Raw genomic sequence first — 21,626 nt, 5'->3', positions numbered from 1 at the left:
CAAAAATCATTAAGCTCGCTTTAAGAAATAAATATAATTTGAAGGATTTGGTTTTTTTTTTTTTCAATTGAACACTACGCAATTGCAAGCAGCACGCAGCCATTAAATTTTGTGACACGAAATAGATCTTTGTACATTTGTATTCTTTAGGCGTTATTGTATTCTTATACAACTGATGTAAAGTATTAGAGTTCATTTCAACTGTTGTCTATAGAACTTTGTAGTTTAAATGTAAAAAGGTCCAATTGGTCTTCAACTCCAAAAGCTTTAGTTTTGTTTACGAGAGAAATTACGAAAGAATTACTTTTTTATGAAGCCTTTTCTGTTTTCGTTTAAATTTTTTATTCACGTTTCGCTGATGTTTCGACATTGACTGGTCGCTAACGTATTTTGCATATAAACTTTATCTTACAAAATCATATTTCTTTCGAGAATCGAAATCAAGTAAAAAATCTATTAAGTTGGATAGACTGTTTAAAAGAGCTTTTATTAATATTAAGATTGTTTGTTTCCAAAATAATTTTCGGTTGTTGAAATTGACTGTGTTTTGTTTTATAAATTCAAAATTCCTTTACTTCACATTACAGTTTGTTGTATAAAAATGTCTGATCAAAATAAAAGTAAAAGCATGTTTACTAAATCTTCGGAGCAACTTAATAAACAGATTTTGGAATATTATTATAAATTTGGACAGAATCGAGATCTAGAAAAGTATTTGAGACTGAATACAAAAACTAACAAATCATCTAGTGAAGGTAGCTTGAGTGGCCTATCTAAATATTCAAGCGATATTTATACTAAAAATGAGGGTCGGCAAGCAAAATCGTTAGATTATTTTGAAAATATAACAAATAGTGACGAAGCGCAATGCGATGAGAAATTTGGAGATAACATATTGGAATTTGAAAACTTATCAATAGAAAATGAAGGTGATAAATTAAATCAAAAAGAAAACACAAGTTTAAAAAATTTTTCAACCGAAATTGATTTGAATGATACGTGCGATTCAAGCAAAAAATCTGCAAAACGAAATTTGATTGGTGACTGTAATAAATCTCTTAAAAAAGACAAGTCAATAGATTTGAAACTAGTCCAAAGAGAAAATAAAGTCAAAGCAAATTCAAACTTAGGCCAAAAAGAAAAATTATTAGAGTGGGATTCGCTTGGCGATGTCGGCTATAATAAACCATTTGAAAGCTCCAATCTATGTAGGTCAATGTCAACTATAGAACGATCAGTATTGAAAGGATTTTTCGCAGATAAAGGTATAGAAATTAGTTTTCCAACAGATAAAATAACTAAGGATAATAAAGGAGATTGTGAAAGATGGCGCACTGTCTTGGAAAATGTAAAGAAAAAATACTCTAGTTCACCTAACTTGCTTAGAAAAAATTCTATCGAAACATCTATTAATAAAACCAATCAACAAGAAACTATTCAAAAACGGGATTCGCTGCTGAGGAAAAAAGCGGAAGCACATCCTGAAATTTCAAGTATAGAAAAATGGTGTCAAACAAGTATAATTGGCAAAGAAAATCAATTAGTACAGTGTAATTTTTCTACATCCAATAGTGCAGTAGAAGATCAAAGTGTTACATCTCAATCCAGTTTTATATATGTTGCGCAAGAATTCGAAAGCACCGGAAATAATTCTGGACAAACGAGCACAACAAATGAGTCGCATACCGTGGAAACATTCGTGAATAAAAAATTACACGAATCAGTTCATAAATATATTGAAAGCAAAAATTTGAAAAATGTTAATGCAAAAACGAAAGAAATTGATCTTGGAATTTCGCTATTATGCTCTCTGATTGAATCTAACAATTTCAACAATCATCAAAAAAAAAAGTTAGCTCAGAAAATTGTTTTAAAAATTACAAAACATCGTCCCATTACTACAGAAAAATTAAAGGAAGATTCCTCCATAAATAGCATAGTTAGTAATATTGAAACCTTAAGTAGTACATCAAGCTCTGAAATCAAAATAACAAGTAGAAAAGCTTCCGTCGATGTCGGAACACAAATTACAATTGGCTTAGACCAACTTCATCCTGATAGGATGAATTTAGAAAGCGGAAGTTTCTTAAAATCTTCCGCTTTGAAAACACAAAGTTCTTCTCAAGGAAAAAATGTTTCAAGAAATAATATTGAACGTTCAAGTAAATCTACAGCACATCAAATAGATGAATCCAGGAAAGTTAATCAGTTTTCTAAAGGGAGTAATCCGCAATTATTTGAGACTATGAAAGAATGGTTAGAACCATTGACTAATTCTGAATTTGAGTATGACAAAAAACTGAAAAATAAATCAAAGGAAAATATAAATGCTCACGAAAAAGTTAAATCTCTTGAAATTTTAGAAAAAAAAAGAACAGCGCTGGACAGTGAAAGCGATATTCAGAAAAAGATTCATCTTAGTTGGATCGAAACCGAAATCAAAAGATTAGAAAATTTAAAAAGTTTACTGATAAATGAAGATAACAAAAAAGAATGTAATGTTCAATGCTCTGAAAACACGGAAGAAGAAAAATCAAACAAACTAAGAGAATATGACAGTGTTTTTGAGTCGAATCATCTAACTAAGAAGTTACCAGATACAAAAAGGAGCCTAAAACCGCCAACCTACAACGACAGAAATTTTGGCTCCAGATTAAACGAACATAAAATAAAAAAAATTTTAGAAAACATTTCGAATACTATCAGTGAATCTCAAATGACGCGATCAAAATTGAAAACTCCTATTAAGGAAAACAATGACCATGATTCAAGTGACAGTATCAGAACTTTTGCTCAAAACAGAAAACGAGAGTTCATCGAAAACTATAAAATTGCTCATTCCAGCATACGAAGTTATGATCATCCAATGGTGTCAGATCACTATTCCGAGCCAGGGTATAAAAATATTCCAATCGCAAATAAAGACTTTATTTTTGGCTCAAAATATTGTAATACTAGTGAATCAACTTTGAATGATTTTATTTCATCAGAATCAATTTCAATTCCCGTAGTGAATAGCGGTAATAGCTCAACTTCAACTACTCATCAATATGATGCTACGGCAATTGATGGAATTGGAGTTCAAACTTCTGATTCCGTACTGCAAACTACGCCAATATTTGGCTTTCTTAAGGAAAAAAAATGTGAAAACGATAGGAATGATCACACGAATAAAACAACCCGTGTTTATGGTCCCAAAGGGAAAAGTGAACAAATTCAAGTTAAACCACAAACAATTTCATATACAATTAAAGTAGGGGATAATGAAAAGACCGAAGTAAAATATAATGAAAACTTAAGTTTGCGCGACCATCTTCAGTCTCAATGCCCGAGGTTTTGTGAAAGATCATCTAAAAGACAAGAAATTTTGAAAGAAATGCAAAGGTTAAGAAAGGAGAGGGAAGAAAAAATTAGAAATATTGCAGAGAACACAAGCTTAAATTCAATCAATAGAAAGTTAAACTACATTCCGCCGCCAGCTACCAAGTGCATTCGAGTTTTTTCAACAAAGGAAATGAAAGCCTTAACAAGAAAAAAACAAAAATGTTTACCTGAAGTAGTGAACAAAGTAGAAAAAGAGAAAAAAGAGAAGCACCGCAAGGGAACTAAAATTTTGACTGATGTTTTCAATAAACGTTTGCAAAGGCAAGTTCACAAAGGAAAACTTTCGTTGGAACATAGTATTACAGTAATATAAAGCCTACATATATTAAAAATTATAAAGTAAACTTAAAGTTATACATAATTTGTATTTTCGAATTAAAGATAATGTTGTATTTATGAAAAATTGTTGTGTTTGTTCTTGAATTATTTTACCATAAAAAATATGTTTCACAAAATTAATAAAAAGTATCTATATTCATCTTCCTAGAGTGCAATACCCAACGGAAAAATGCTGTTTTCTTTTGGCAGCACCCTTGTTTTGTTTATTCAAAATTTTTGTTTGACATTTTGTTTATTCAAAAATTTTCAAAAAATATTTTTGTATTTGGTATTCATGTTATTTTTGATTTTAAAATATTTTTAAATTTCAATTTACTACAAATTATGTAATATGGATTTTTTTAAAAAGTTTTTTTAAGCATTTCCTTTGATTTGAGAAAAAACCCCAGAAATAAATCATTCATAATAAGAAAATACCGAATCTGAATCACAATAGGAAAAAATTTGGTAAACATATTTTACTTTAACAAATTTTTGTCGCAAAAATTTGTAGTTAAACACTATGCATAATATGCTATTCGAGAAATACATGTTATTCGTTGTAGTGTGAACCGGGTATAATAAAGAAAGAATGTTATTAAATATAAAATATAAACAAAATTTAAAACTGATATACCTAAAACTATTCTTTTTTTCGTGAAATTTGTCACGAAATTTCAAAACATTTACATACTTACTTTTCTTCATCTAATTATAATAAAAATATAAATTTTTGTAGGTTTCAAGAGTATCTGAAGCTGTTAGTTTAATTTATTTGCTTTTAAATTTTAGGCGAAAATTAATTTTTCTACTACTAGTACGTCATTGCTTCATATGTATGCTTCACATAATCTTTTTCGCGTTTATGACTAAGTATTAAGTCTAAATAAACGCGGTATGCGGCATTCCAAATCAGTGCGGTAGAATATACATACAATTTATTGCTTTAAAAATATAGTTGACGTTTGTATAAAAAATATAATTTTTTAATTAGCGTACATCAAAGTAGAACCACTTACATAAAAATATTTGTTTTTTTAACAAATGCACAGAGCGCCTATTTCACTTTAGCGCTAAAAAACCACATAAATACATTATTTTTGACTTTATACATAAAAACCTATTAAGTTTTTTTGATCTTTTGACAATCGCATGAGCGAATGGTGGTGTCTGCCACAAATAAATCTAACAAATTTTGTTTGAATTGACAAAATTTTCACAATTTGTTTTAATTTTTTCTTTGAACTGTGAACAAATCTAAAAAACAAGAAGAATAAAATTATGTACAATGTGAAAATGACTCATATGTCAGAAATGTAATCGCAAGAGGTATAAATAGAGTATAGACCACCAACCGGTATTAAGTTGAAAACAAAATAATTCATAAAATTAAAACAAATCAATTTAAACTTAAAAATCAAAAAATTTTTTTTTAAAAAGTAATATTAATTTTTTTTTTGTTAAAAGATTATATTTTGCAAAAAATTCCAGAACTAATGGCAGACCCACGGTTAAAACAGATTACTATTAAAACAGGTGTTTTAAAGAGACTTGCTAAAGAAGTTACAGTTTATCAGAAAGAAGCTGACGTGCAAAAGACAAAAGTAGAAAAGTTAAGAGAAGCAGATCCGCAAGATGAATACATGCTTAAAAAACAAGAAGAAGTTTTACAAGAATGTTTAATGATGATTCCTGATTGTCAAAGGAGGTGAATTTTAACATACGTGCCTACATACGTTTTATTACAATATTAATATCTTTAACTTTATAGAGTCAAGAAAGCATATGAAGAACTTAAGGAATTGCTTGATAATGAAAAGGAACTCAATGAAACCAAACAATATACGTCAGCTATAGAAGTTTTAGAAACTGTAAAAGAAACAATATAATTTTGCACAAAACATCTTTAGACTTAACCATCTTTGAATCAGCACTTAATTTTAAATACAGGCACATAAATACAAAAAAATTTAATCGTACAATTAATAGAGGTGAAAAAGTAAAAGCCATATTATTCTTCATTCCAAAATTTAATCATTTTCTGTTTAGCTGTCTAATTCTTTCAAATTTTTCTATACATTTAGTTTATAGTCTATAAAAATGAGTTTTTGCGTAAATATAAGTACCGCTAAAAGTGATGTAAAACAGATTATTCTTACATTTGGAAAATTACATCATGCCTATAATTATTTAAAAAACATTGTGGAAGTAATTTCTGAAGAAGAATTTGATGAATTGATGCGAAAATTTCGAGTTGACGAAAATATTTTGAGTAATTTACTTACGAAATGTGAAGATGAAGAGTTCCAAAGAAGCTTGAATAAAAAGTTATGTAAAAGAGCAAAAAAAAGGACGAAGATTAACTTAAGACATAAAGTTTTGCGTATAAAAAATAAAGAATTACATGAAACCATGGATGAATCTTTGAATTTTTCAAGAAAAAAAATTAATGAAACCATAAATAAAGAAAATATTTGTAAGCAGATAAAGAATAATTTATTGGCTCTTAAAAGAAAAATATTGACTGCAGAGAAGCGAATTAAACAAATTGAAGTAAAATATGTATCAATTGGGGAGAAAAATGAAATAAATTCCAAAACAAGAAAAGTATTAAAATCATGGCGGAAAAAGCTTGATGAATATAACAATGAAGAATCAACTTTAAAAGACGCATTATCATTTTATTCACAGTCTCTCGAAGATCAATGGCATAAAACTTTATTCGGCAACAAACAGCGTAATCGTAAAGTCACTAATTTCTCAGAAATACGCAAATTTTTTGGCATTCGCAAAATTTGGGATTCTTATTTGGTTACCACAACAGATTCGAGAGGTAGTTCTATTCCTTTTGGATGGGTTTTTCCACCTGAAAGACCTTCGGAGCTGTGGGCTGAGTATTTACGTAAGGATGACTCAATTTTAGAAAAAATTTAATACGAAAACAGGAATTTTCAATTTATTTCATATAATTTTTCTTAAAATTTTAATATATGTATATACCTATTAAATATGTTAAAATTTTAGTTTAAAATCAATGCTATCTATTTATTATTTTAATAACACACAAACGTTCACCAGGAATGCGTCTTTCCATCAATTTACTTGCAACAAAATTCCGTTTATTTAAAGCGTTTATAATTTCGTGAGGTTTATTTTCTTTTAACAACAGCAAATAAGCAACGCCAGATTTAGATAAAATGTCAGGCAAACTATTAAGAAATAAATCAATAATCAATCTGCCGTCAGTTCCGCCAGCCCATGTGAAAACCAATGGATTTTTCTCTTTGTTCTCGAGTTCTTCCTCAGACGTTGCCACATACGGGGGGTTAAAAATTACCAAATCAAATATGTTATTTCTAAAACAATCTGCCAAATTTGTGTTAATTGCATCAACATGAGTAAAATTTTTTGCAGCAGTTTTTTTGGTCATTTGACACGCATAGTTATTTATATCTGTAGCTAGACACACTGAAAACTTATGTAACCTTTTTGCTAATGAAGTTATTATTATTCCGCTCCCACTCCCAATTTCTAAACAAACATTAGGTTGCAGTATATTTTCAATATATTGCAAATCGTTTTCAATTGCGTCTAACAATAAAAATGTATCTTCCGATGGTTCGTACACATTTTCATAATCTCTTTCTGTCAAATGACTGTAAATAGGAGTTTCCATATTTATTTTTAATCACCGATAGCTTCAACCGAAGGTTGTACTGTCAAACTTTGGTGATATTTGTGGGAATCAACCAACTGATGTAACCGTTCCAATCTTTCCTGGCTAGATTGTAGAATATTGGCAATTACGGTAACTTTAGTTTTTATTCCGTTAATTTTTCTTGCTTTCAAATTTAAATCAGGAAATTGTTGCTGTATATCTTCAATTTTATCCAAAGTATCATCAAGTTGATTTAGTTGTTCAGTGAGGTCACGTTGCACGGCTCTCAAAGACGTAATTCTACGAAAATAAAATTTGAATTGTAAACACGTTTGAATATGTTAATACCTTTCATCTAATTTGTCAACAGTGGGTTTAAACACTGAGATAATTCCTTCCGCTAATATATCTCTAGTTGGATTATCACAAAAATTTTCTTCAGTATTTTCATCTAGTGAGGTTACTGTACTGTCCGTATCAGCCATAATATTTGTTCCACAGTAAAACAAAATGTATTTATGAATGTATTTATATGATTATTCTAAAAATTATAAGTCATTTTTTTCAAATTTAAATCCTTATAAGTCTGTTTTTCTATACTATTAAACCAAAAAATATACTAGAATATATACTAGAATATACTATCTTTTTCTCTTTTAAAATGTCATATTTTCAAATTCAAAACAAAAAAAAACAATGAGTGTGGATTGAGTAACTGACTAGGGATGCTACGGGTCGTTTAAGCGCTTCCAACATTTCTAACTAGGGATGCGACGGGTTGATATTATAAGCTATTTTGCATTTAATACACAAACTTATAAGCTTTATAAAAATTGAAGTTTTTAAATTTTAATCAGAAATGCAACTATTATTTAATTAAAGACAAGTAGTTTTAATTTTAATATACACTTCGACGTTCAATCAAGCCATTTCGAAGTTGGCCTCGAGATATATTTTCTAGTAAAGCGAATTGTATGATATGCGTTGTCATATTCCATTTAAACGACTGGGACGAAAATCTGAGGAATTGATTTAGTTTTTAATTTTTGTCTCGTGAAAGACTTATTACTGTATGTAGTTTTTTGACAGTGTTATAAAGCGCGAAATTAAATTTTATTTTTTAAATTGTTCAGCATCTGTGTTCGGCTTGGCATAACACAGCGCTGGACTAGACATTGAAAGATGACAGTTCAAACAAAAAAAAAAAGCTGCGAGAAAACAGAAAATTTTAATGTTAAGTATTTTATGATTTTTAAATACAAAATTGATATGTATACGATGATGTTAGAAATATAGGATTAATGTATGCGATCCTTCACGAAACAATTTAAAGAAAACTCGATTGTTTTTTAGTTCATTTCTTTTAAAAATAGCGCACAACTTATTACTTAATAAATTTCGCTGAGTTATTTTTTAATTTTTGTCTTCTAAATTTTGTTTTTAATAAAAAGTATATAAGTATATGTATATCATTTTTGTTTCAAATACATTTCTATAACCTTAATAACCAATTTGAAAAATAATTTGACAGATCTAGCGAAGTTTATACAAAATTATATTCTTGTAAATGAATTATTTCAATGGGTCGTTAAAATTATATGAACTCAACCTGTCAACTAATAGAAAGAAATAAGCAAGTATGTATGGACACAGTTTGCTAAAAATTTTAAATGTAATTTAGATTAAACTGATAAAAGCTAATGTACAAATTAGTTTTGTAATGGGAAATTTAAAAGAAAATTGATTTAAAAAATTGACTAGTTTCTGATGATGGGTGGAAAAAATAAGTATGTAAAATAAGTATGCACTTGACTATAGCGCATAATGGTGATCCTAATTTAGAAAATATAAATTATTACAAATTTATAAGTAAACTGATTAACTTAAAATGAGCATTCTGAGTTCGGTCATAACATAAATACATATGTATTTGTACATGTGTTATGTTCTAATAATAAAATAAGATTTTTTTAATTTGAAGTTTGATTATTCTAAAGGGCTGAAGAACCTACCTGTCTATGATGCTAAATTAACTCAAAATATACCAAATTAAGTTTAAATTGAAAGTATAATAAATATTATGTATGTAAGTATTTCTATTTAAGGTATTTAGTACATTAAATAATAATTTTAACTTATAAAATTACAACTAAGTATGTTTCAATTAAATAATTATTGTGCATTATCTTGCAGTTTTTGTGACTTTTGTTTAATCACTTCCTGTGCAATACTTTTCCATCTTTGCAAATTTTCTTGACATTTATTTAGTAAGGGTTCCGTTTCAGGTATCAACTTATGTAATAATGAATAACATGGCAAACAAATTGCACTTATGAAACCAACTTGAGAGTTCGGTTGCTCTTCTGGTTTTAAACGATCCATCATTGCTATTGGTTCTCGACCAGCAGCTCGCTCTGCGTCGCCTTGCTCGTAGAACTCCTCAAAAATAACTTTAACAGTATTTTCTTGCACTTCCCATGGTTTTGCCGAAGCTGATAAGTCACTTGCTGTCATTGCGATTGCTTGTACTAGCAGTCGGTGCTCATTATCGTTCCATGAGAACTTTTGATCATCTACCAGAGCTTGAAGTTTCGCACGATTAGGAAAAAATAATGCTAAATCTGTTGCTAATATACAATGCTTGATTAAACCCAGAACAGTTTTGTATTCGTTACTTGATAGTTTTGCAAATATATTATGACCATCCTAGAAAAACAATAGTTGTTATAGATCTTTGATTTTTATTAAAATGGAAATCTTCAAACCTGCTGAAGAATGGCCACAGTTTGATTAAAATGATGATGCTCCATAGTAGATGTTGAATAAATTGCTGCAATAGGAGATTCGGTATCTAACATAAATTTGTTATTTTTACCTCGATGATCCAGATCGTGACATAAAGAAGCAATGTATAAAGCTAAACACTATTTAGTAAGATTAAAATAAAATGCAAAATTTTTTTTTACGTTATTATAATTTGAATATGTATAGAAGCACAGTTGGTATAACAATTAATATATGTTTACCTCAATTGGTTTAAATGCATCTGTTGCTTTTTTTATTAAAGAATACATTGAATTGGCTACTGAAAATCCATGACTCCAGTTATGATATGGTACTCTACGGTAATTCTTTTTTATTGTAAGCGTGAACCGAATTAAATTATTTTTATCAAATCGTCGAAGTCCAAATAGATCAACAAACATGTACGTTGCAAATTTAATTTTTTGGAAATCATTATAAAGAAAAGGATTGAAGTAATAATTATCAATTTCAGGAACTGAATCTGGTGTTTTATCTTCAATAAAGTTTCTCACTTCATCATCTGAACTTGTATTATGATAACTGAGTACTTCAATTGCCACTTTGTATTTTTGTTCAGATTTTCTTATTTTGTCGTATAGTTTTGCGTGATGTAATGCCAATCCACAATAAACTGCAAACATTTCAAAAGCTTCTTCATCTTCTTTTGTGAAATAACCACTGCGTTTATTAACCATTTGTACAACACCAATTATAGAACCTCGAATATATATTGGCATGCATAATATTGAATCAGTTTTATATCCTACAAAATTAAGAGCCATTGTAAATGTTTGAAGAAATAATATTTAGAAATAAATAACCAGTTTTCTGATCTACTTCGCGATTGAATCGGGGATCAGAATAAGCATCTTTAATGTTAAGTATTTCACCAGTTAATGCAACTTGACCAGCTATTCCCGTTCCAATAGAAAAACGTATTTCTTCTCTTGGTTTTTTGTTATCATTATTATCATTTTTTGCATTGGGGGAATCAGTATTCCCATTTTGGTAATCATTTATACCAACATCAAATATAGTCGCATATAGCTCTTTGCTCTTCGAATCCACTAAAAAAAGTGAAGCGCGATCGGCATCTACCAAACGTTGAGCAAAATTCATTATTTTCGAGACTAACATATCTATGCTAACCATATCTTGAAATATTGATCTAGTAAAAGGGCAAAATTAAGTATAATGCAACAAATAAACTAAAGTTATAGTAATTCCATACTTAACAACGGCCAAAAGAAAATCGTTTAATTTTCTTTGTTTGTTCATATTCATAAATAAAGCTGCATAATGTAAAGCTATTCCACCCCAAACCAAATAGCTAATAGAAATTTCTTCATCTTCTTCATGGAAGGGAAAACCACCATCTTTTCTATATAATTCTATAACAGCAATCAATTGACCATCCGGTTGACACACTGACTGACATAAAATATGTGCTATATCACTCTAAAAGGAATAAAAAAAACAGGAAAAAAATTCAAGATATTTTCGATTCTCTTTTTTCATTAAATTTCTTACTTTTCGTGGCAATGCATCGGGAAACTTCGTATTTGAATCACCTTTTGATAAACGTACTTGTTCTCTTGTTCTAGCAACGTATAGAGGAACTGATATTCCAGAACGTAACTTCTGTAATTTGGCAACTCCAGCTGAGTTCTGGCCTAGATATAATGATAAATTTTCCGGGTCACCATTTTCCGTTATATATAAATTGAATCCATCTGCATTTATTGCTGATGATATACAATTAGCTAATTCCCATAGAACGTGTGCTTTGGTTGGCCTTAACTGCAATGAATGTGTTAAATCTTGCAACATTTGCCTCTTGTCAGCATGCACACAAAATTTCCATCTTGATAAACTTGTTTTACGATTGCCAAGACCACCTAGTGATTGTGTTGTGGCTTTACGGGATCTTTGTGTTCGCCTTATCATCCATCGTTCTAACAATTCTAATTCAACTTCATCCATAACATGTTTTTCCAAAAAATCCGGATTATCACGTAAAAAATCTCTTACTTTACTAGCAGATATTCCATCTTAATTGAGCAAGGAAATAAAAAAATTAAATAAAAAAATTTGAAATATTAACAAGTGTATATATTTTGTTACCCTCTCCATTACTGTAATAACTTTCATCTGAATCAGCTTCATTATTTTCGTGTACTGAAATAAAAATCAAAAATGTTTATTTATTTTTTTAAAATGGAATATGTATGTATTTATAAATAAAGTTTTTAAATAATATTATGTATTACACATGTATTTCATTTTGGACAGATGGCAGCTTATGAAAATTTAGGGCATTCTGTGGGACATTTTAGGCTTATTCATAATAATGAGGATCTTCAAAGATAAAATTTTATACTGTACTCAAAAAGCCATATTTTGCAAATTAATAAGAATTACTAAAGTGAAGACTAGAACTGCGTACCTACTAACATTTTTGTTTTATAAATGCTATTTGCTTTCCTCAGCGAAATCTTTACATTATTAGAATTTTTTTTAAAATATAGTACATTTGTATATTATTTTAGATACGCATATTCTATATGTGTTTGCTAACTGTTTGCTAACTAAATATTACCATTGCTTGTAGAATTCGTGATAAGATTTCCCAAATTTTTATATCACGCTTTTCACATTTTTACCGACCGTATTGTGTATACACTAGGTAGGCGATGTGATGGCAGCAAATTTTGCATATCGAGTTTTCGGTGGGAATGCACTTCTCCATAGTAGGGAAGTGTAAGTAAACTATTTTTAGCGACCTATCGGTCTGTGTGTGCACGCGTGTGTCTCAAGTTCGACTGAACCGATTTTGATGAAATTTTATATGTAAGTTTATTTCGACCATGGCACGGATTGATCAACTTTTTGGATAGACATCGGGAACTGCACTTTTTAGCGGGCCTGTTTTAAATTTTTGACCATTTTAAAGAAAATATTCATCCGATTTGCTTGAAATTTCATATATAAGCTTCGCTTGACCGTCCGTGAAACCTCCTAACTTTGAAACCTCCTAAAGAGAAATAATCAACCGATTTCATTGAAATTTAATATTTAAATTCTTCGTACTAAAACAATTAACATATAGATTTTTTGGAAAGATCAGGGCTCGAAAACTGATCTGCGGGCCGATTTTACGTTTTTCACCATATATACGGAGCGAATTGATGGAATTTCTTGAAATTTGATATTTGGGTTCTGGTTGTTACCGAAACTAACTGAAACGAGCATTTCAGCGAATTCGGGTTGCACAAAGCGAAATTCTACTAAGAGCCAAATTTACATTTTTATAGGTATGTAAACTATAAGCTTATTAATGTCATAAAAATTGGAAAGAAGTATTTAACAGACATTTTTATAATATTCTGTAACACTTTCATTTAACTAGACAATACACATTGCGGTGGGTTATGTGCTGATCACATCAGATTTTTTAATTTTCAATCATTTATGATTTAATCTAAGTAAACCACCAGCAAATACCATTTTTGCTTTGTTTTTTGAAATTTTATGTGATCATTTTATGTTTTGTATTTTACAAATTAATTATGAATTTAATATAAAGTTCCTGATATGTAAACTTTGTTCTGAAAATGATAAATTCTTTAACTGAATTAAGAACGACTGGCTATCAGCCAAAATTTAAAATTATAAATTTTATTTTTCCCCTTGGTTTGTGAAAAAAAAGATACAAATTGCAACTGATTTGCAATTTATTAGTCTAGTTGCATTAATTTAAATTTATTTTTATCTTGTATGTACTCCCATTATAATCTAATGGGGTTAATTGATTTTGTTTTTAATTATTATACATACGAATATTGTACTTTATAATATACATATTATGAATCTATCTACAACAAATAAGCAGATAAAATAAACAACGAATATGCAGATAAGAATATATGCATAAACATATATGTATGTACGTACGTAGATATATTGCAATGCAATCCAATGCAAAACGCCCTAAAATCAATTGTAATATAAATTATGTACAGGTAAAACAAATATTTGATGGTTGTGGAAAATCGAATAGTCTTAGGGAATATTATCAGTACCTTAGTCACCTATTTCAAAATAGGTTTTCTAATTTTTTAATTTTTTTACAAATGATAAGAGAAAATTATAGAAACTTAACAATACTTAAATATACTATCGCAACTTTATGTTATACATTTTAAATGCCCATAAATTCAAATTTTAATTTTAATGTCTGTCTGTTTAAATTATATGTGCATATGTATGTAAATACGCAAATAGATATGTTAAGTTGTCATCGACTATATTGTACGAAAATTTTCTTTAGAAATTATTGAAGTTGGATTATAAACTCAGATAAATTTACAGGGCCTACTGAAACTTATAATAGCAATGTGTGCGCTTATGTGTATTGATTACTTGTTTAATAAAACTTCGTACAGGTAAGTGATTAGACGTGCAATCAGCCAAATAATTTCGGTATAACTACATATATTCATTTATTTAAAATTAGAAAGGTTTGAATTTTTCATAAGATCATGTACTTATTTAAGAGACGTTCGTTATACATAAATATAATAGTGTGAATTTTTATGATTTTCAAAGTAAAATCTGATTTATGTATGTAAATATATCAAAAAAGGTATATTGGCCGTAACTTTGTTTTAGATTTTAGTCAAGTTTCAACAGGGCTTTAAACTTTTCGAAAAAAATGTAGTTCAAAATGCTCCAGAAAGCTCCCAGAATACGCCTCTAAAGTATTTAAATAAATAATTAAATCACAGTAATTAATTTATTTTAATTTTAGCAACTTTTGAACACTACTAAATAATTTGTTTTGTTTAAAGAACACTTCTTTCCACCTCCACCACTTTTCAAGCTATCACCTCAAGAAATTTGTTGAATTTCCGGCATCTTACATTTCCGAAACTGTGTAAGTTTTTCCAAATTTCTATAAATGTGGAAGAGCGGTAAATACGATGTCAACAAAAAACATAATTATTTTCTTAACTCAAGCAATTAACCCTTGGATTCAAACATTATATTAATACGTCTTTCAATTTTTTTCCTCATCCTAAATGTATGCATAAAATATTGAAATATTTTTGTATAGATATGAATTTATATAGCAAGTAATTTAAATGTGTAATTGAGTAAACATATGTTTACATATGTAATTGATTGTTTTTAAAAGCAGTATTTTAGCAGCATTAGCAGAAAAAATTAATAATGTTTATGTATGTACAGATTAGGTTAGCAACATTGGTTTATGAACATAAAAACAGCGGTGTTTTCACTATATAACACTATATACCGCGTTTAAGAAAAGGCCTTATACATTACTTTGGTCTTATACAATTGTCTAATACATAACTTTGGCAAATATGTGTAAGAAAGGATAATATCACTTTATTTATGATTAAAATAATTTTAATTCTAAAAGAAGAAGTTTTAAGGGGTAATTTGAATTTACTACATTTTAAATCAAAAATTAAACAACAAATAAGGAAAAAAAGATCTTTTAAAATAAAGTTTTAATTATTTCAAAATTTTTTAAAACAATTGAAATCAATCAATGTCGTAGAATTTCAAAAAAATCAAAAAAATTTTTCTAAAATATTGAATATTTGCAATTATCCACTTCGCTGGAATAACAAAGTTTTAATCGCTATAAATCATGTATATAAAGCAAATAAGTCTTTCTCAATTTTGTGTATGTATGCTGCTGTATTATATGTACATACATATGTACATATGTAAGATACTTTATTTGAAAATTCTATATTTAAATTCTTAAGTTAAATTATGCTGTTATTTATTATATTTTCAAAGTTTAACATGTGTACATATGTATGAAAAAATATTCTGATTTTTTGATTAAAATTAAAACCAATTAGACTATAATTGGTTGCTTGAATTTAAACAACTAAGATATTGGTTCTTTCAAAAATATCTATTTGATCTGATAAGAAATCCATTTTAAAACTATTTACGTGCATATAAAGTATAGTTTTTAGCACATTCCCAAAAAATTTTGGAAGAAATAAATCTTTTGGATTCACTCGGTGTACCTGCCTGTTTTTCTCTCTACCAAACTTCTACAGCGTTTAAGATAAAAAGATAAAATTTTGTACACAAATACATTTTAGCAAAAGCGGTATTTTGCTAGAGCAAAATTTTTTTCTTGTCCCCCTGTCAGGGTCGTGCAAAATTTTATATTTTTAACTACTTATTTCTTCGACACTTTTGCCATTATGGAAACTGTATAAAAGCAAAAATGTTACAGAAATTGTCCTCTTACCCATAGTATTCTTTTTTAACTTAACTAAATTAAATTGGCAACCAAATTCCAGTTTTACATGAGCATAAATTTTCGGAGAATTGTTTTTCGAAAATTTTTTCCAAATTTACACTAAATGTTAGCAAGAATTATTTCAATTGCTTGTTTTCATTAAATCTAGAAAACGTGCTACTTTGCAAACCATGAGTTTGACGATAAAATTTTTTGTAGATACTTTGTATATCAAAAGTAGATCTTAAATAAAAAATGGAGCTAGCGGGACGCATAAATATAAAAATATGCTACGGTTTTTAATAGCTTTCTGTGCGTAATAATTACATACATACATATTTGCAAATATTATATGCGAGTGCAGAAATATAGTTTCATTCAATATGTTTTAATTTTAATTGCATTCAATAAATTTAAATTTTGTAGGTCAAAATGCTTTTATTTGTGTAATTAAGATAGGTTAAATATGTGTATGTGATATTGATTTAGAAATTATGTAAGATTTAATTTTTTTTTTAGTTTATTAAATTTTTTATTACACTTGCCAATTTTTTTTTCGTCAAATAAACATATTTTAAATCAACGCATACAAGGTTTCTATTTTTGGTATTATGGAAAGCCTATTTGACACCAATCTATTTATGTATTCGCATTTATTTTAAGATTTGTTGATTTCTCAAATTTGAAAACAAAAATATATACATATAAAATGCATATGTATATAGGCATAAGTAAGGCAATATAATATGTTTATTATGTGTATATAAAATGAATAATAACAATTTATAGCATGTTCATATAAGCATGTTCACACTATAAAAGTGTATATATATGTACGTATAGTATAGTATAATATGTGCCGAAACGCATTCTGCAAAAATGTTTCAAATAAAACGTGAACTATTTCAAAATATTTTCAATTCTTACAGCTTTCCAGGGAAAGTCGTATCTCATAACTTTTGGATTAAAAATCTATTTTTTGAGTTTTTAATATTTTTTTTCATAAGTGTTTGTTTTTGTAATTAGGATTTGAATCATATTAGGATTTAAAACGGAAAAGCCTTTAATAAGGCTTCATTTCGTAAATTTTTCAAATTGTATTAGAATTTTGGCATTAATTTATATGTATATAGATATGTAGTCATTATTTTGGCAAAAAGAAAATTATATTTTTATCTGGTGCTTATTTTTGAATAATAAATTCGTGCACATGTCTACTTATTATTTCATTATTATAATATATATAGATATTACAATTAATAACATATTTATTTATAAAATAATACTTTTAACATTATTTTAAATATTTCAATGTCAAATTTTACTATTTTCTTTATTAATTATCGACAAAATAGAACCGTAATTATACAAAATATATTTGTTACTATATGTACGTATTTTTAATAATTTAATGCCAAATAATAGCAATTGGCAAAATGAAAAAAAAAAACAATAAAACAAAATTCATTTTAGAAAGCAAAAATAATTTTTATTTTAAAATAAGAATTTTTCAAAACATTTATTTTATTTTAAATTAATTTTCTTTTAAAGTATCGTAACTATTTTATATTTAATTTTGAAAAATAAAAAATTAAAGCAATATATGTATGTTTGTTTGTATATCGTAACTAATTTGTTTTGTAGAAAATTTTATTGTTGGTTGACATGCAAAAGTGTGTTTTTAATTAATAAAAACTTAAAATATATAAAAAATTTACAATGAACGCTTCACAAACACACATAGTTAGACAAACAAAACCAATTTCTCTACTTTTATTACTTTATTATGAAACTTCGTATACTAATATGTATGTACATACATGGAAGTATACATATTTGCAATAAATATTAAAAATACATATTATGATACTGACGCTATCATCACCACTTAGTATTTCAATTTCCTTTAATAAATAAAATTGTATATACGTTACTATGTGTATGCACATTTTATTTGTATTTACTTTTTCAATTTGCTTCCTTATTCAATATTCTAAGAAAAATACTCAATTAAAAGAGCGTAATATTTTTTTAAATTTATGTGATTTTATTAAAACGATATTTTAAGTAAAATATCATGAGGATTTTCCAAAAGAGACTATATAGAATCTAATTTTGTACTGTTATGTTGCTTACAATTTTGATTTGTATAAAGATTGAACAATATTTTATCAGCACATATAATCACTTTTTACACCTACGTATATATACATATTATATTAATTTTACAAGAAAATTAAGTATATTTATTTATTATATATGTAGATACCATTGTATAAAATATTTGAATTTAGGTTTTTAAATAGTTTAAATTTAATTAAAAACATTTAAAGAAACATTTTCATCAAATTATTTCATTTTGATCGTTAATATAAAATTTGTAAGAATTACAGTCATATTTTATGGTTGTACTACTTAATATAGTTTAAATTTAAATTTTTATTTAGGAAATTCTTTACTATTATTATATATTGCAGAGTTTTATATACGATTTACGTATTTTTCTTAGTTCATCATTATAATATTTGTTTCATTATACTTAAGTTTTTAAAATTTTCGAGTGTACATGCTAAAATATGAGTATAATATATGTAAATATTTTCGTAATGTTAAAAACATCAGGGATGTAACTACTTTTACTCATTCTAATTAGTACTGGTTAACCAAAAAAAAAATTTATTTAAAATATGTGTGTTTTATACTTTTATTTTAAATATTCTTTTAAAAAATTTTTTAAAGTCTTGGACAGTTAATTTACGTTATAGAGGAATAAAATTATACTTATAATTTTATACATATGTGAAAGTTGTATAAAATCCCATAAGTGGAAAATTCTTTACGGTAATTTAAGGAGTGTTTAACCTGCTTACGTCACTTAATTACCGTTATATAATTGTTACTTTTTTTTACAATAAGGCAAAAAGTTGAACTTTAATATAATTGTTTTTATAACAGAGATTATTATAATATACTTACATAATATATTATATTATATCAACATATTTTTTGTGCACTAAAAAATTCATAAATTGTTTTACATAACATAATATGGAATACTTAACGTTTCTGACATGAACGGATGTATATTATTATTTATTATTTTAGGTAAAAATCAAAATTTTAATTAAAATTTTTTCAACCGTATAAGGAAAAATATATATTAAGGGTATAAAGGGTAACTATTTATTTGTACATATAGTTAGGTTAACTATTTCTTTGAATTTTACGTGATATTGTTTTAAAAAGGAAATTCGAATTATACTTATGTATGAATACATGTATATAACTGCTTGAAAATTTAAAATACAAGTTTCGAGAATCTCGTAAAATCTTTTAAAATTCTCATACCTTCACAATTATTATATTGTATTAATAAATGTGCTTACATACAAAATATTATATAGTTGTAAGTATATTTTGTTGTTATATTGAAGCTTTGAAACAATTCTTTAGTAAGAATAATTCGAAAATTTTACAAATATTGTAAATTTCAGCTTAGATTGAATAAAAATTCCTACATAATTAAACTGTGAAATTCTAAAGACCTCACCTTAAAAATATAAACATATTGTATTTGTTAACATACTGTGTTACAGTATGGTTTAAAGTTGAATATATTTTATTCAATTTAAATGTAAAATAATATAAAAATTTAAGTAAACAACAATATTTTATATTTGCTTAAATGTTTTAAAAATTGGAAAAAATTTTTAAATATTTAAATAAATATATGTATGTGTAGCCACCATGAGTCTGTTAATTTATACAAGTATAATTAGTAAGATGCTATTAAAAGCATAATTCTTGTGTTAAGTTTAATGAAATAACATAATTACATTAAAAAAATGAAATAAACTACAATATTGGCCACTAAAATTAGAGACCAATAATTTATAATTAACCAATTAATTATCAATAATTAAATTTTTGTTGGTGGACCAAATTTAATTATACAATGGTATTTATATAATGAGCAAATTGAGCATACTATATATTTTTTTTTTTTCCTTATTCACTCCTAGAAGGAGCATAGGGCTAGTGCATGATTTCTCATGCACTAGTTTCATAGCGTCATAGAGTTTAACTAGGTAGGTGACTAGCCTGCCGTAGTTTTATTTATATTAATTATTTGAGGTTATTAATATTTACTGTTTATTTTTCTTAGTTTTTTTAATATCGAATATTACGAATATTTGAAAATTACTTGTATAATATTTATTAGTATTGTATACTTATTAAGTTATAATAATATTGAATATAATTTTTATAGTGACCTGACCGGGGTTTGAACCCGAGACCCTTTGGTTAAAGGACCGGTGCCATAACCACTGCACCAATGGTCAGATATACTATATATACGTTACTTAATTTTTTCTGTAAAATTAATATAAAAGGATTTTAAAAATTTTTTACAAATTTTACAAAATATTGAAATGAACGCCGAAATGTTAGGGCTTGTATTCAAAGCTAAGCTATAGAAGTTTCATTGCAAATATCAAACAAGATTGATCTAGATAAATTTTGTAGAGAATCGTGATATATGCAAATTTCCTAATTATAAAAACTAATATTAAATTTTCCAATTACATTTTACTATTTACAATAAGAAATAGGTTATTTTACAATTGCAAATAAATTAAATTTTAAATTTAATTTTATTACTGTTGTGTGCAAAATAGTTTTGAACAAATAGAAAATATTTTTCGTAAATGAATTTAAAAAATTTTTCATTATGCACTTCATAATTTTAAATATCTTATAAAAAACTTTATGTTCATATGCAAATCAAAGTCAAATTAATAATGCACATAAATAAAATTTTTATTAGAAGCATTTTACTCACGTATAGATATTATACATATATACATACATATCTACTTAAATTAAATAATTTTAATATAAGAATTTTACAAACAGCAATTATCGTACAATCATAATCTTAATTAATTTATATTATGTTGAAGTTCTATGAGAATATTTTAAGATTGCAATTTAATTTTAAAATAAATTTTCTTAAATTTATATATGTGTATGGTATATTCGCATACACATGAACGTATATATAAGAAATAATCTTATATAAATATATATCTGGATATTTATCAAATTAATACAAAATTGTTATTGATTACAAAAATTTGCAAAACAAATTTTGATTGCAAAATA

The 21,626-nt window shown here is 26.8% G+C and overlaps 6 protein-coding genes across 10 annotated transcripts in view; 3 read left to right on the top strand and 3 right to left on the bottom strand.

Moving 5' to 3' along the window:
* The first annotated feature begins 527 nt into the window (after nucleotides 1–527).
* Nucleotides 528–3,781, top strand: LOC129610977 (centrosome-associated protein Alms1a-like). The gene has a single exon (XM_055523843.1). It carries the CDS (start codon nucleotides 602–604, stop codon nucleotides 3,695–3,697), a length of 3,096 nt encoding a protein of 1,031 aa, XP_055379818.1. The 5' UTR covers nucleotides 528–601; the 3' UTR covers nucleotides 3,698–3,781.
* Nucleotides 3,782–4,706: 925 nt separating this feature from the next.
* Nucleotides 4,707–5,798, top strand: LOC129610787 (tubulin-specific chaperone A). Of its 3 annotated transcripts, none has more exons than XM_055523503.1 (3): nucleotides 4,707–5,031; nucleotides 5,194–5,410; nucleotides 5,474–5,798. In XM_055523503.1, exons 2-3 carry the CDS (start codon nucleotides 5,199–5,201, stop codon nucleotides 5,589–5,591), a joined length of 330 nt encoding a protein of 109 aa, XP_055379478.1. In that variant the 5' UTR covers nucleotides 4,707–5,031; nucleotides 5,194–5,198; the 3' UTR covers nucleotides 5,592–5,798. The 3 variants fall into 3 exon arrangements, with proteins under 3 accessions (XP_055379478.1, XP_055379476.1, XP_055379477.1); XM_055523501.1 differs by having other exon boundaries at nucleotides 4,709–5,141; XM_055523502.1 differs by lacking the exon at nucleotides 4,707–5,031 and having other exon boundaries at nucleotides 5,038–5,410.
* Nucleotides 5,557–6,783, top strand: LOC129610784 (programmed cell death protein 7). The gene is made up of 2 exons (XM_055523498.1): nucleotides 5,557–5,693; nucleotides 5,787–6,783. Exon 2 carries the CDS (start codon nucleotides 5,803–5,805, stop codon nucleotides 6,634–6,636), a length of 834 nt encoding a protein of 277 aa, XP_055379473.1. The 5' UTR covers nucleotides 5,557–5,693; nucleotides 5,787–5,802; the 3' UTR covers nucleotides 6,637–6,783.
* On the bottom strand, nucleotides 6,632–7,378 carry LOC129610785 (methyltransferase N6AMT1). Its single transcript, XM_055523499.1, has one exon. It carries the CDS (start codon nucleotides 7,376–7,378, stop codon nucleotides 6,740–6,742), a length of 639 nt encoding a protein of 212 aa, XP_055379474.1. The 3' UTR covers nucleotides 6,632–6,739.
* Nucleotides 7,379–7,386: 8 nt separating this feature from the next.
* LOC129610786 (SNAPIN protein homolog) lies at nucleotides 7,387–7,978 on the bottom strand. The gene is made up of 2 exons (XM_055523500.1): nucleotides 7,709–7,978; nucleotides 7,387–7,660 (listed from the first exon to the last, which is right to left on the bottom strand). Exons 1-2 carry the CDS (start codon nucleotides 7,843–7,845, stop codon nucleotides 7,387–7,389), a joined length of 411 nt encoding a protein of 136 aa, XP_055379475.1. The 5' UTR covers nucleotides 7,846–7,978.
* Nucleotides 7,979–9,443: 1,465 nt separating this feature from the next.
* Nucleotides 9,444–21,626, bottom strand: part of LOC129610923 (probable 3',5'-cyclic phosphodiesterase pde-5) — a 31,050-nt gene continuing 18,867 nt past the window's right edge. For all 3 annotated transcript variants that reach the window (XM_055523745.1, XM_055523743.1, XM_055523744.1), the window contains 7 exons: nucleotides 12,290–12,343; nucleotides 11,696–12,216; nucleotides 11,397–11,623; nucleotides 10,987–11,333; nucleotides 10,387–10,928; nucleotides 10,126–10,284; nucleotides 9,444–10,066 (listed from right to left, as the gene is read on the bottom strand). In XM_055523745.1, coding sequence (XP_055379720.1) covers nucleotides 9,533–10,066; nucleotides 10,126–10,284; nucleotides 10,387–10,928; nucleotides 10,987–11,333; nucleotides 11,397–11,623; nucleotides 11,696–12,216; nucleotides 12,290–12,343 — 2,384 coding nt within the window. In that variant the 3' untranslated portion in view covers nucleotides 9,444–9,532. The remainder of the gene's footprint in view (nucleotides 10,067–10,125; nucleotides 10,285–10,386; nucleotides 10,929–10,986; nucleotides 11,334–11,396; nucleotides 11,624–11,695; nucleotides 12,217–12,289; nucleotides 12,344–21,626) is intronic.

The sequence above is a fragment of the Condylostylus longicornis genome, unplaced genomic scaffold (genome assembly GCF_029603195.1).
Source record: "Condylostylus longicornis isolate FDR11 unplaced genomic scaffold, ASM2960319v2 ptg000048l, whole genome shotgun sequence".
NCBI lineage: Eukaryota > Metazoa > Arthropoda > Insecta > Diptera > Dolichopodidae > Condylostylus > Condylostylus longicornis.
This window is presented reverse-complemented; position numbering and strand designations above follow the sequence as displayed.

What these genes read in the sequence shown, in the direction of transcription:
- LOC129610977 (XM_055523843.1), top strand. Translation starts at nt 602, where the DNA reads ATGTCTGATCAAAATAAAAGTAAAAGCATGTTTACTAAATCTTCGGAG.
- LOC129610787 (XM_055523503.1), top strand. Translation starts at nt 5,199, where the DNA reads ATGGCAGACCCACGGTTAAAACAGATTACTATTAAAACAGGTGTTTTA. An exon ending in ATTCCTGATTGTCAAAGGAG is followed by an intron (nt 5,411 to 5,473) that starts GTGAATTTTAAC and finishes TTAACTTTATAG; the next exon opens with AGTCAAGAAAGCATATGAAG.
- LOC129610784 (XM_055523498.1), top strand. Translation starts at nt 5,803, where the DNA reads ATGAGTTTTTGCGTAAATATAAGTACCGCTAAAAGTGATGTAAAACAG.
- LOC129610785 (XM_055523499.1), bottom strand. Translation starts at nt 7,378, where the DNA reads ATGGAAACTCCTATTTACAGTCATTTGACAGAAAGAGATTATGAAAAT.
- LOC129610786 (XM_055523500.1), bottom strand. Translation starts at nt 7,845, where the DNA reads ATGGCTGATACGGACAGTACAGTAACCTCACTAGATGAAAATACTGAA. An exon ending in GTTGACAAATTAGATGAAAG is followed by an intron (nt 7,661 to 7,708) that starts GTATTAACATAT and finishes TTATTTTCGTAG; the next exon opens with AATTACGTCTTTGAGAGCCG.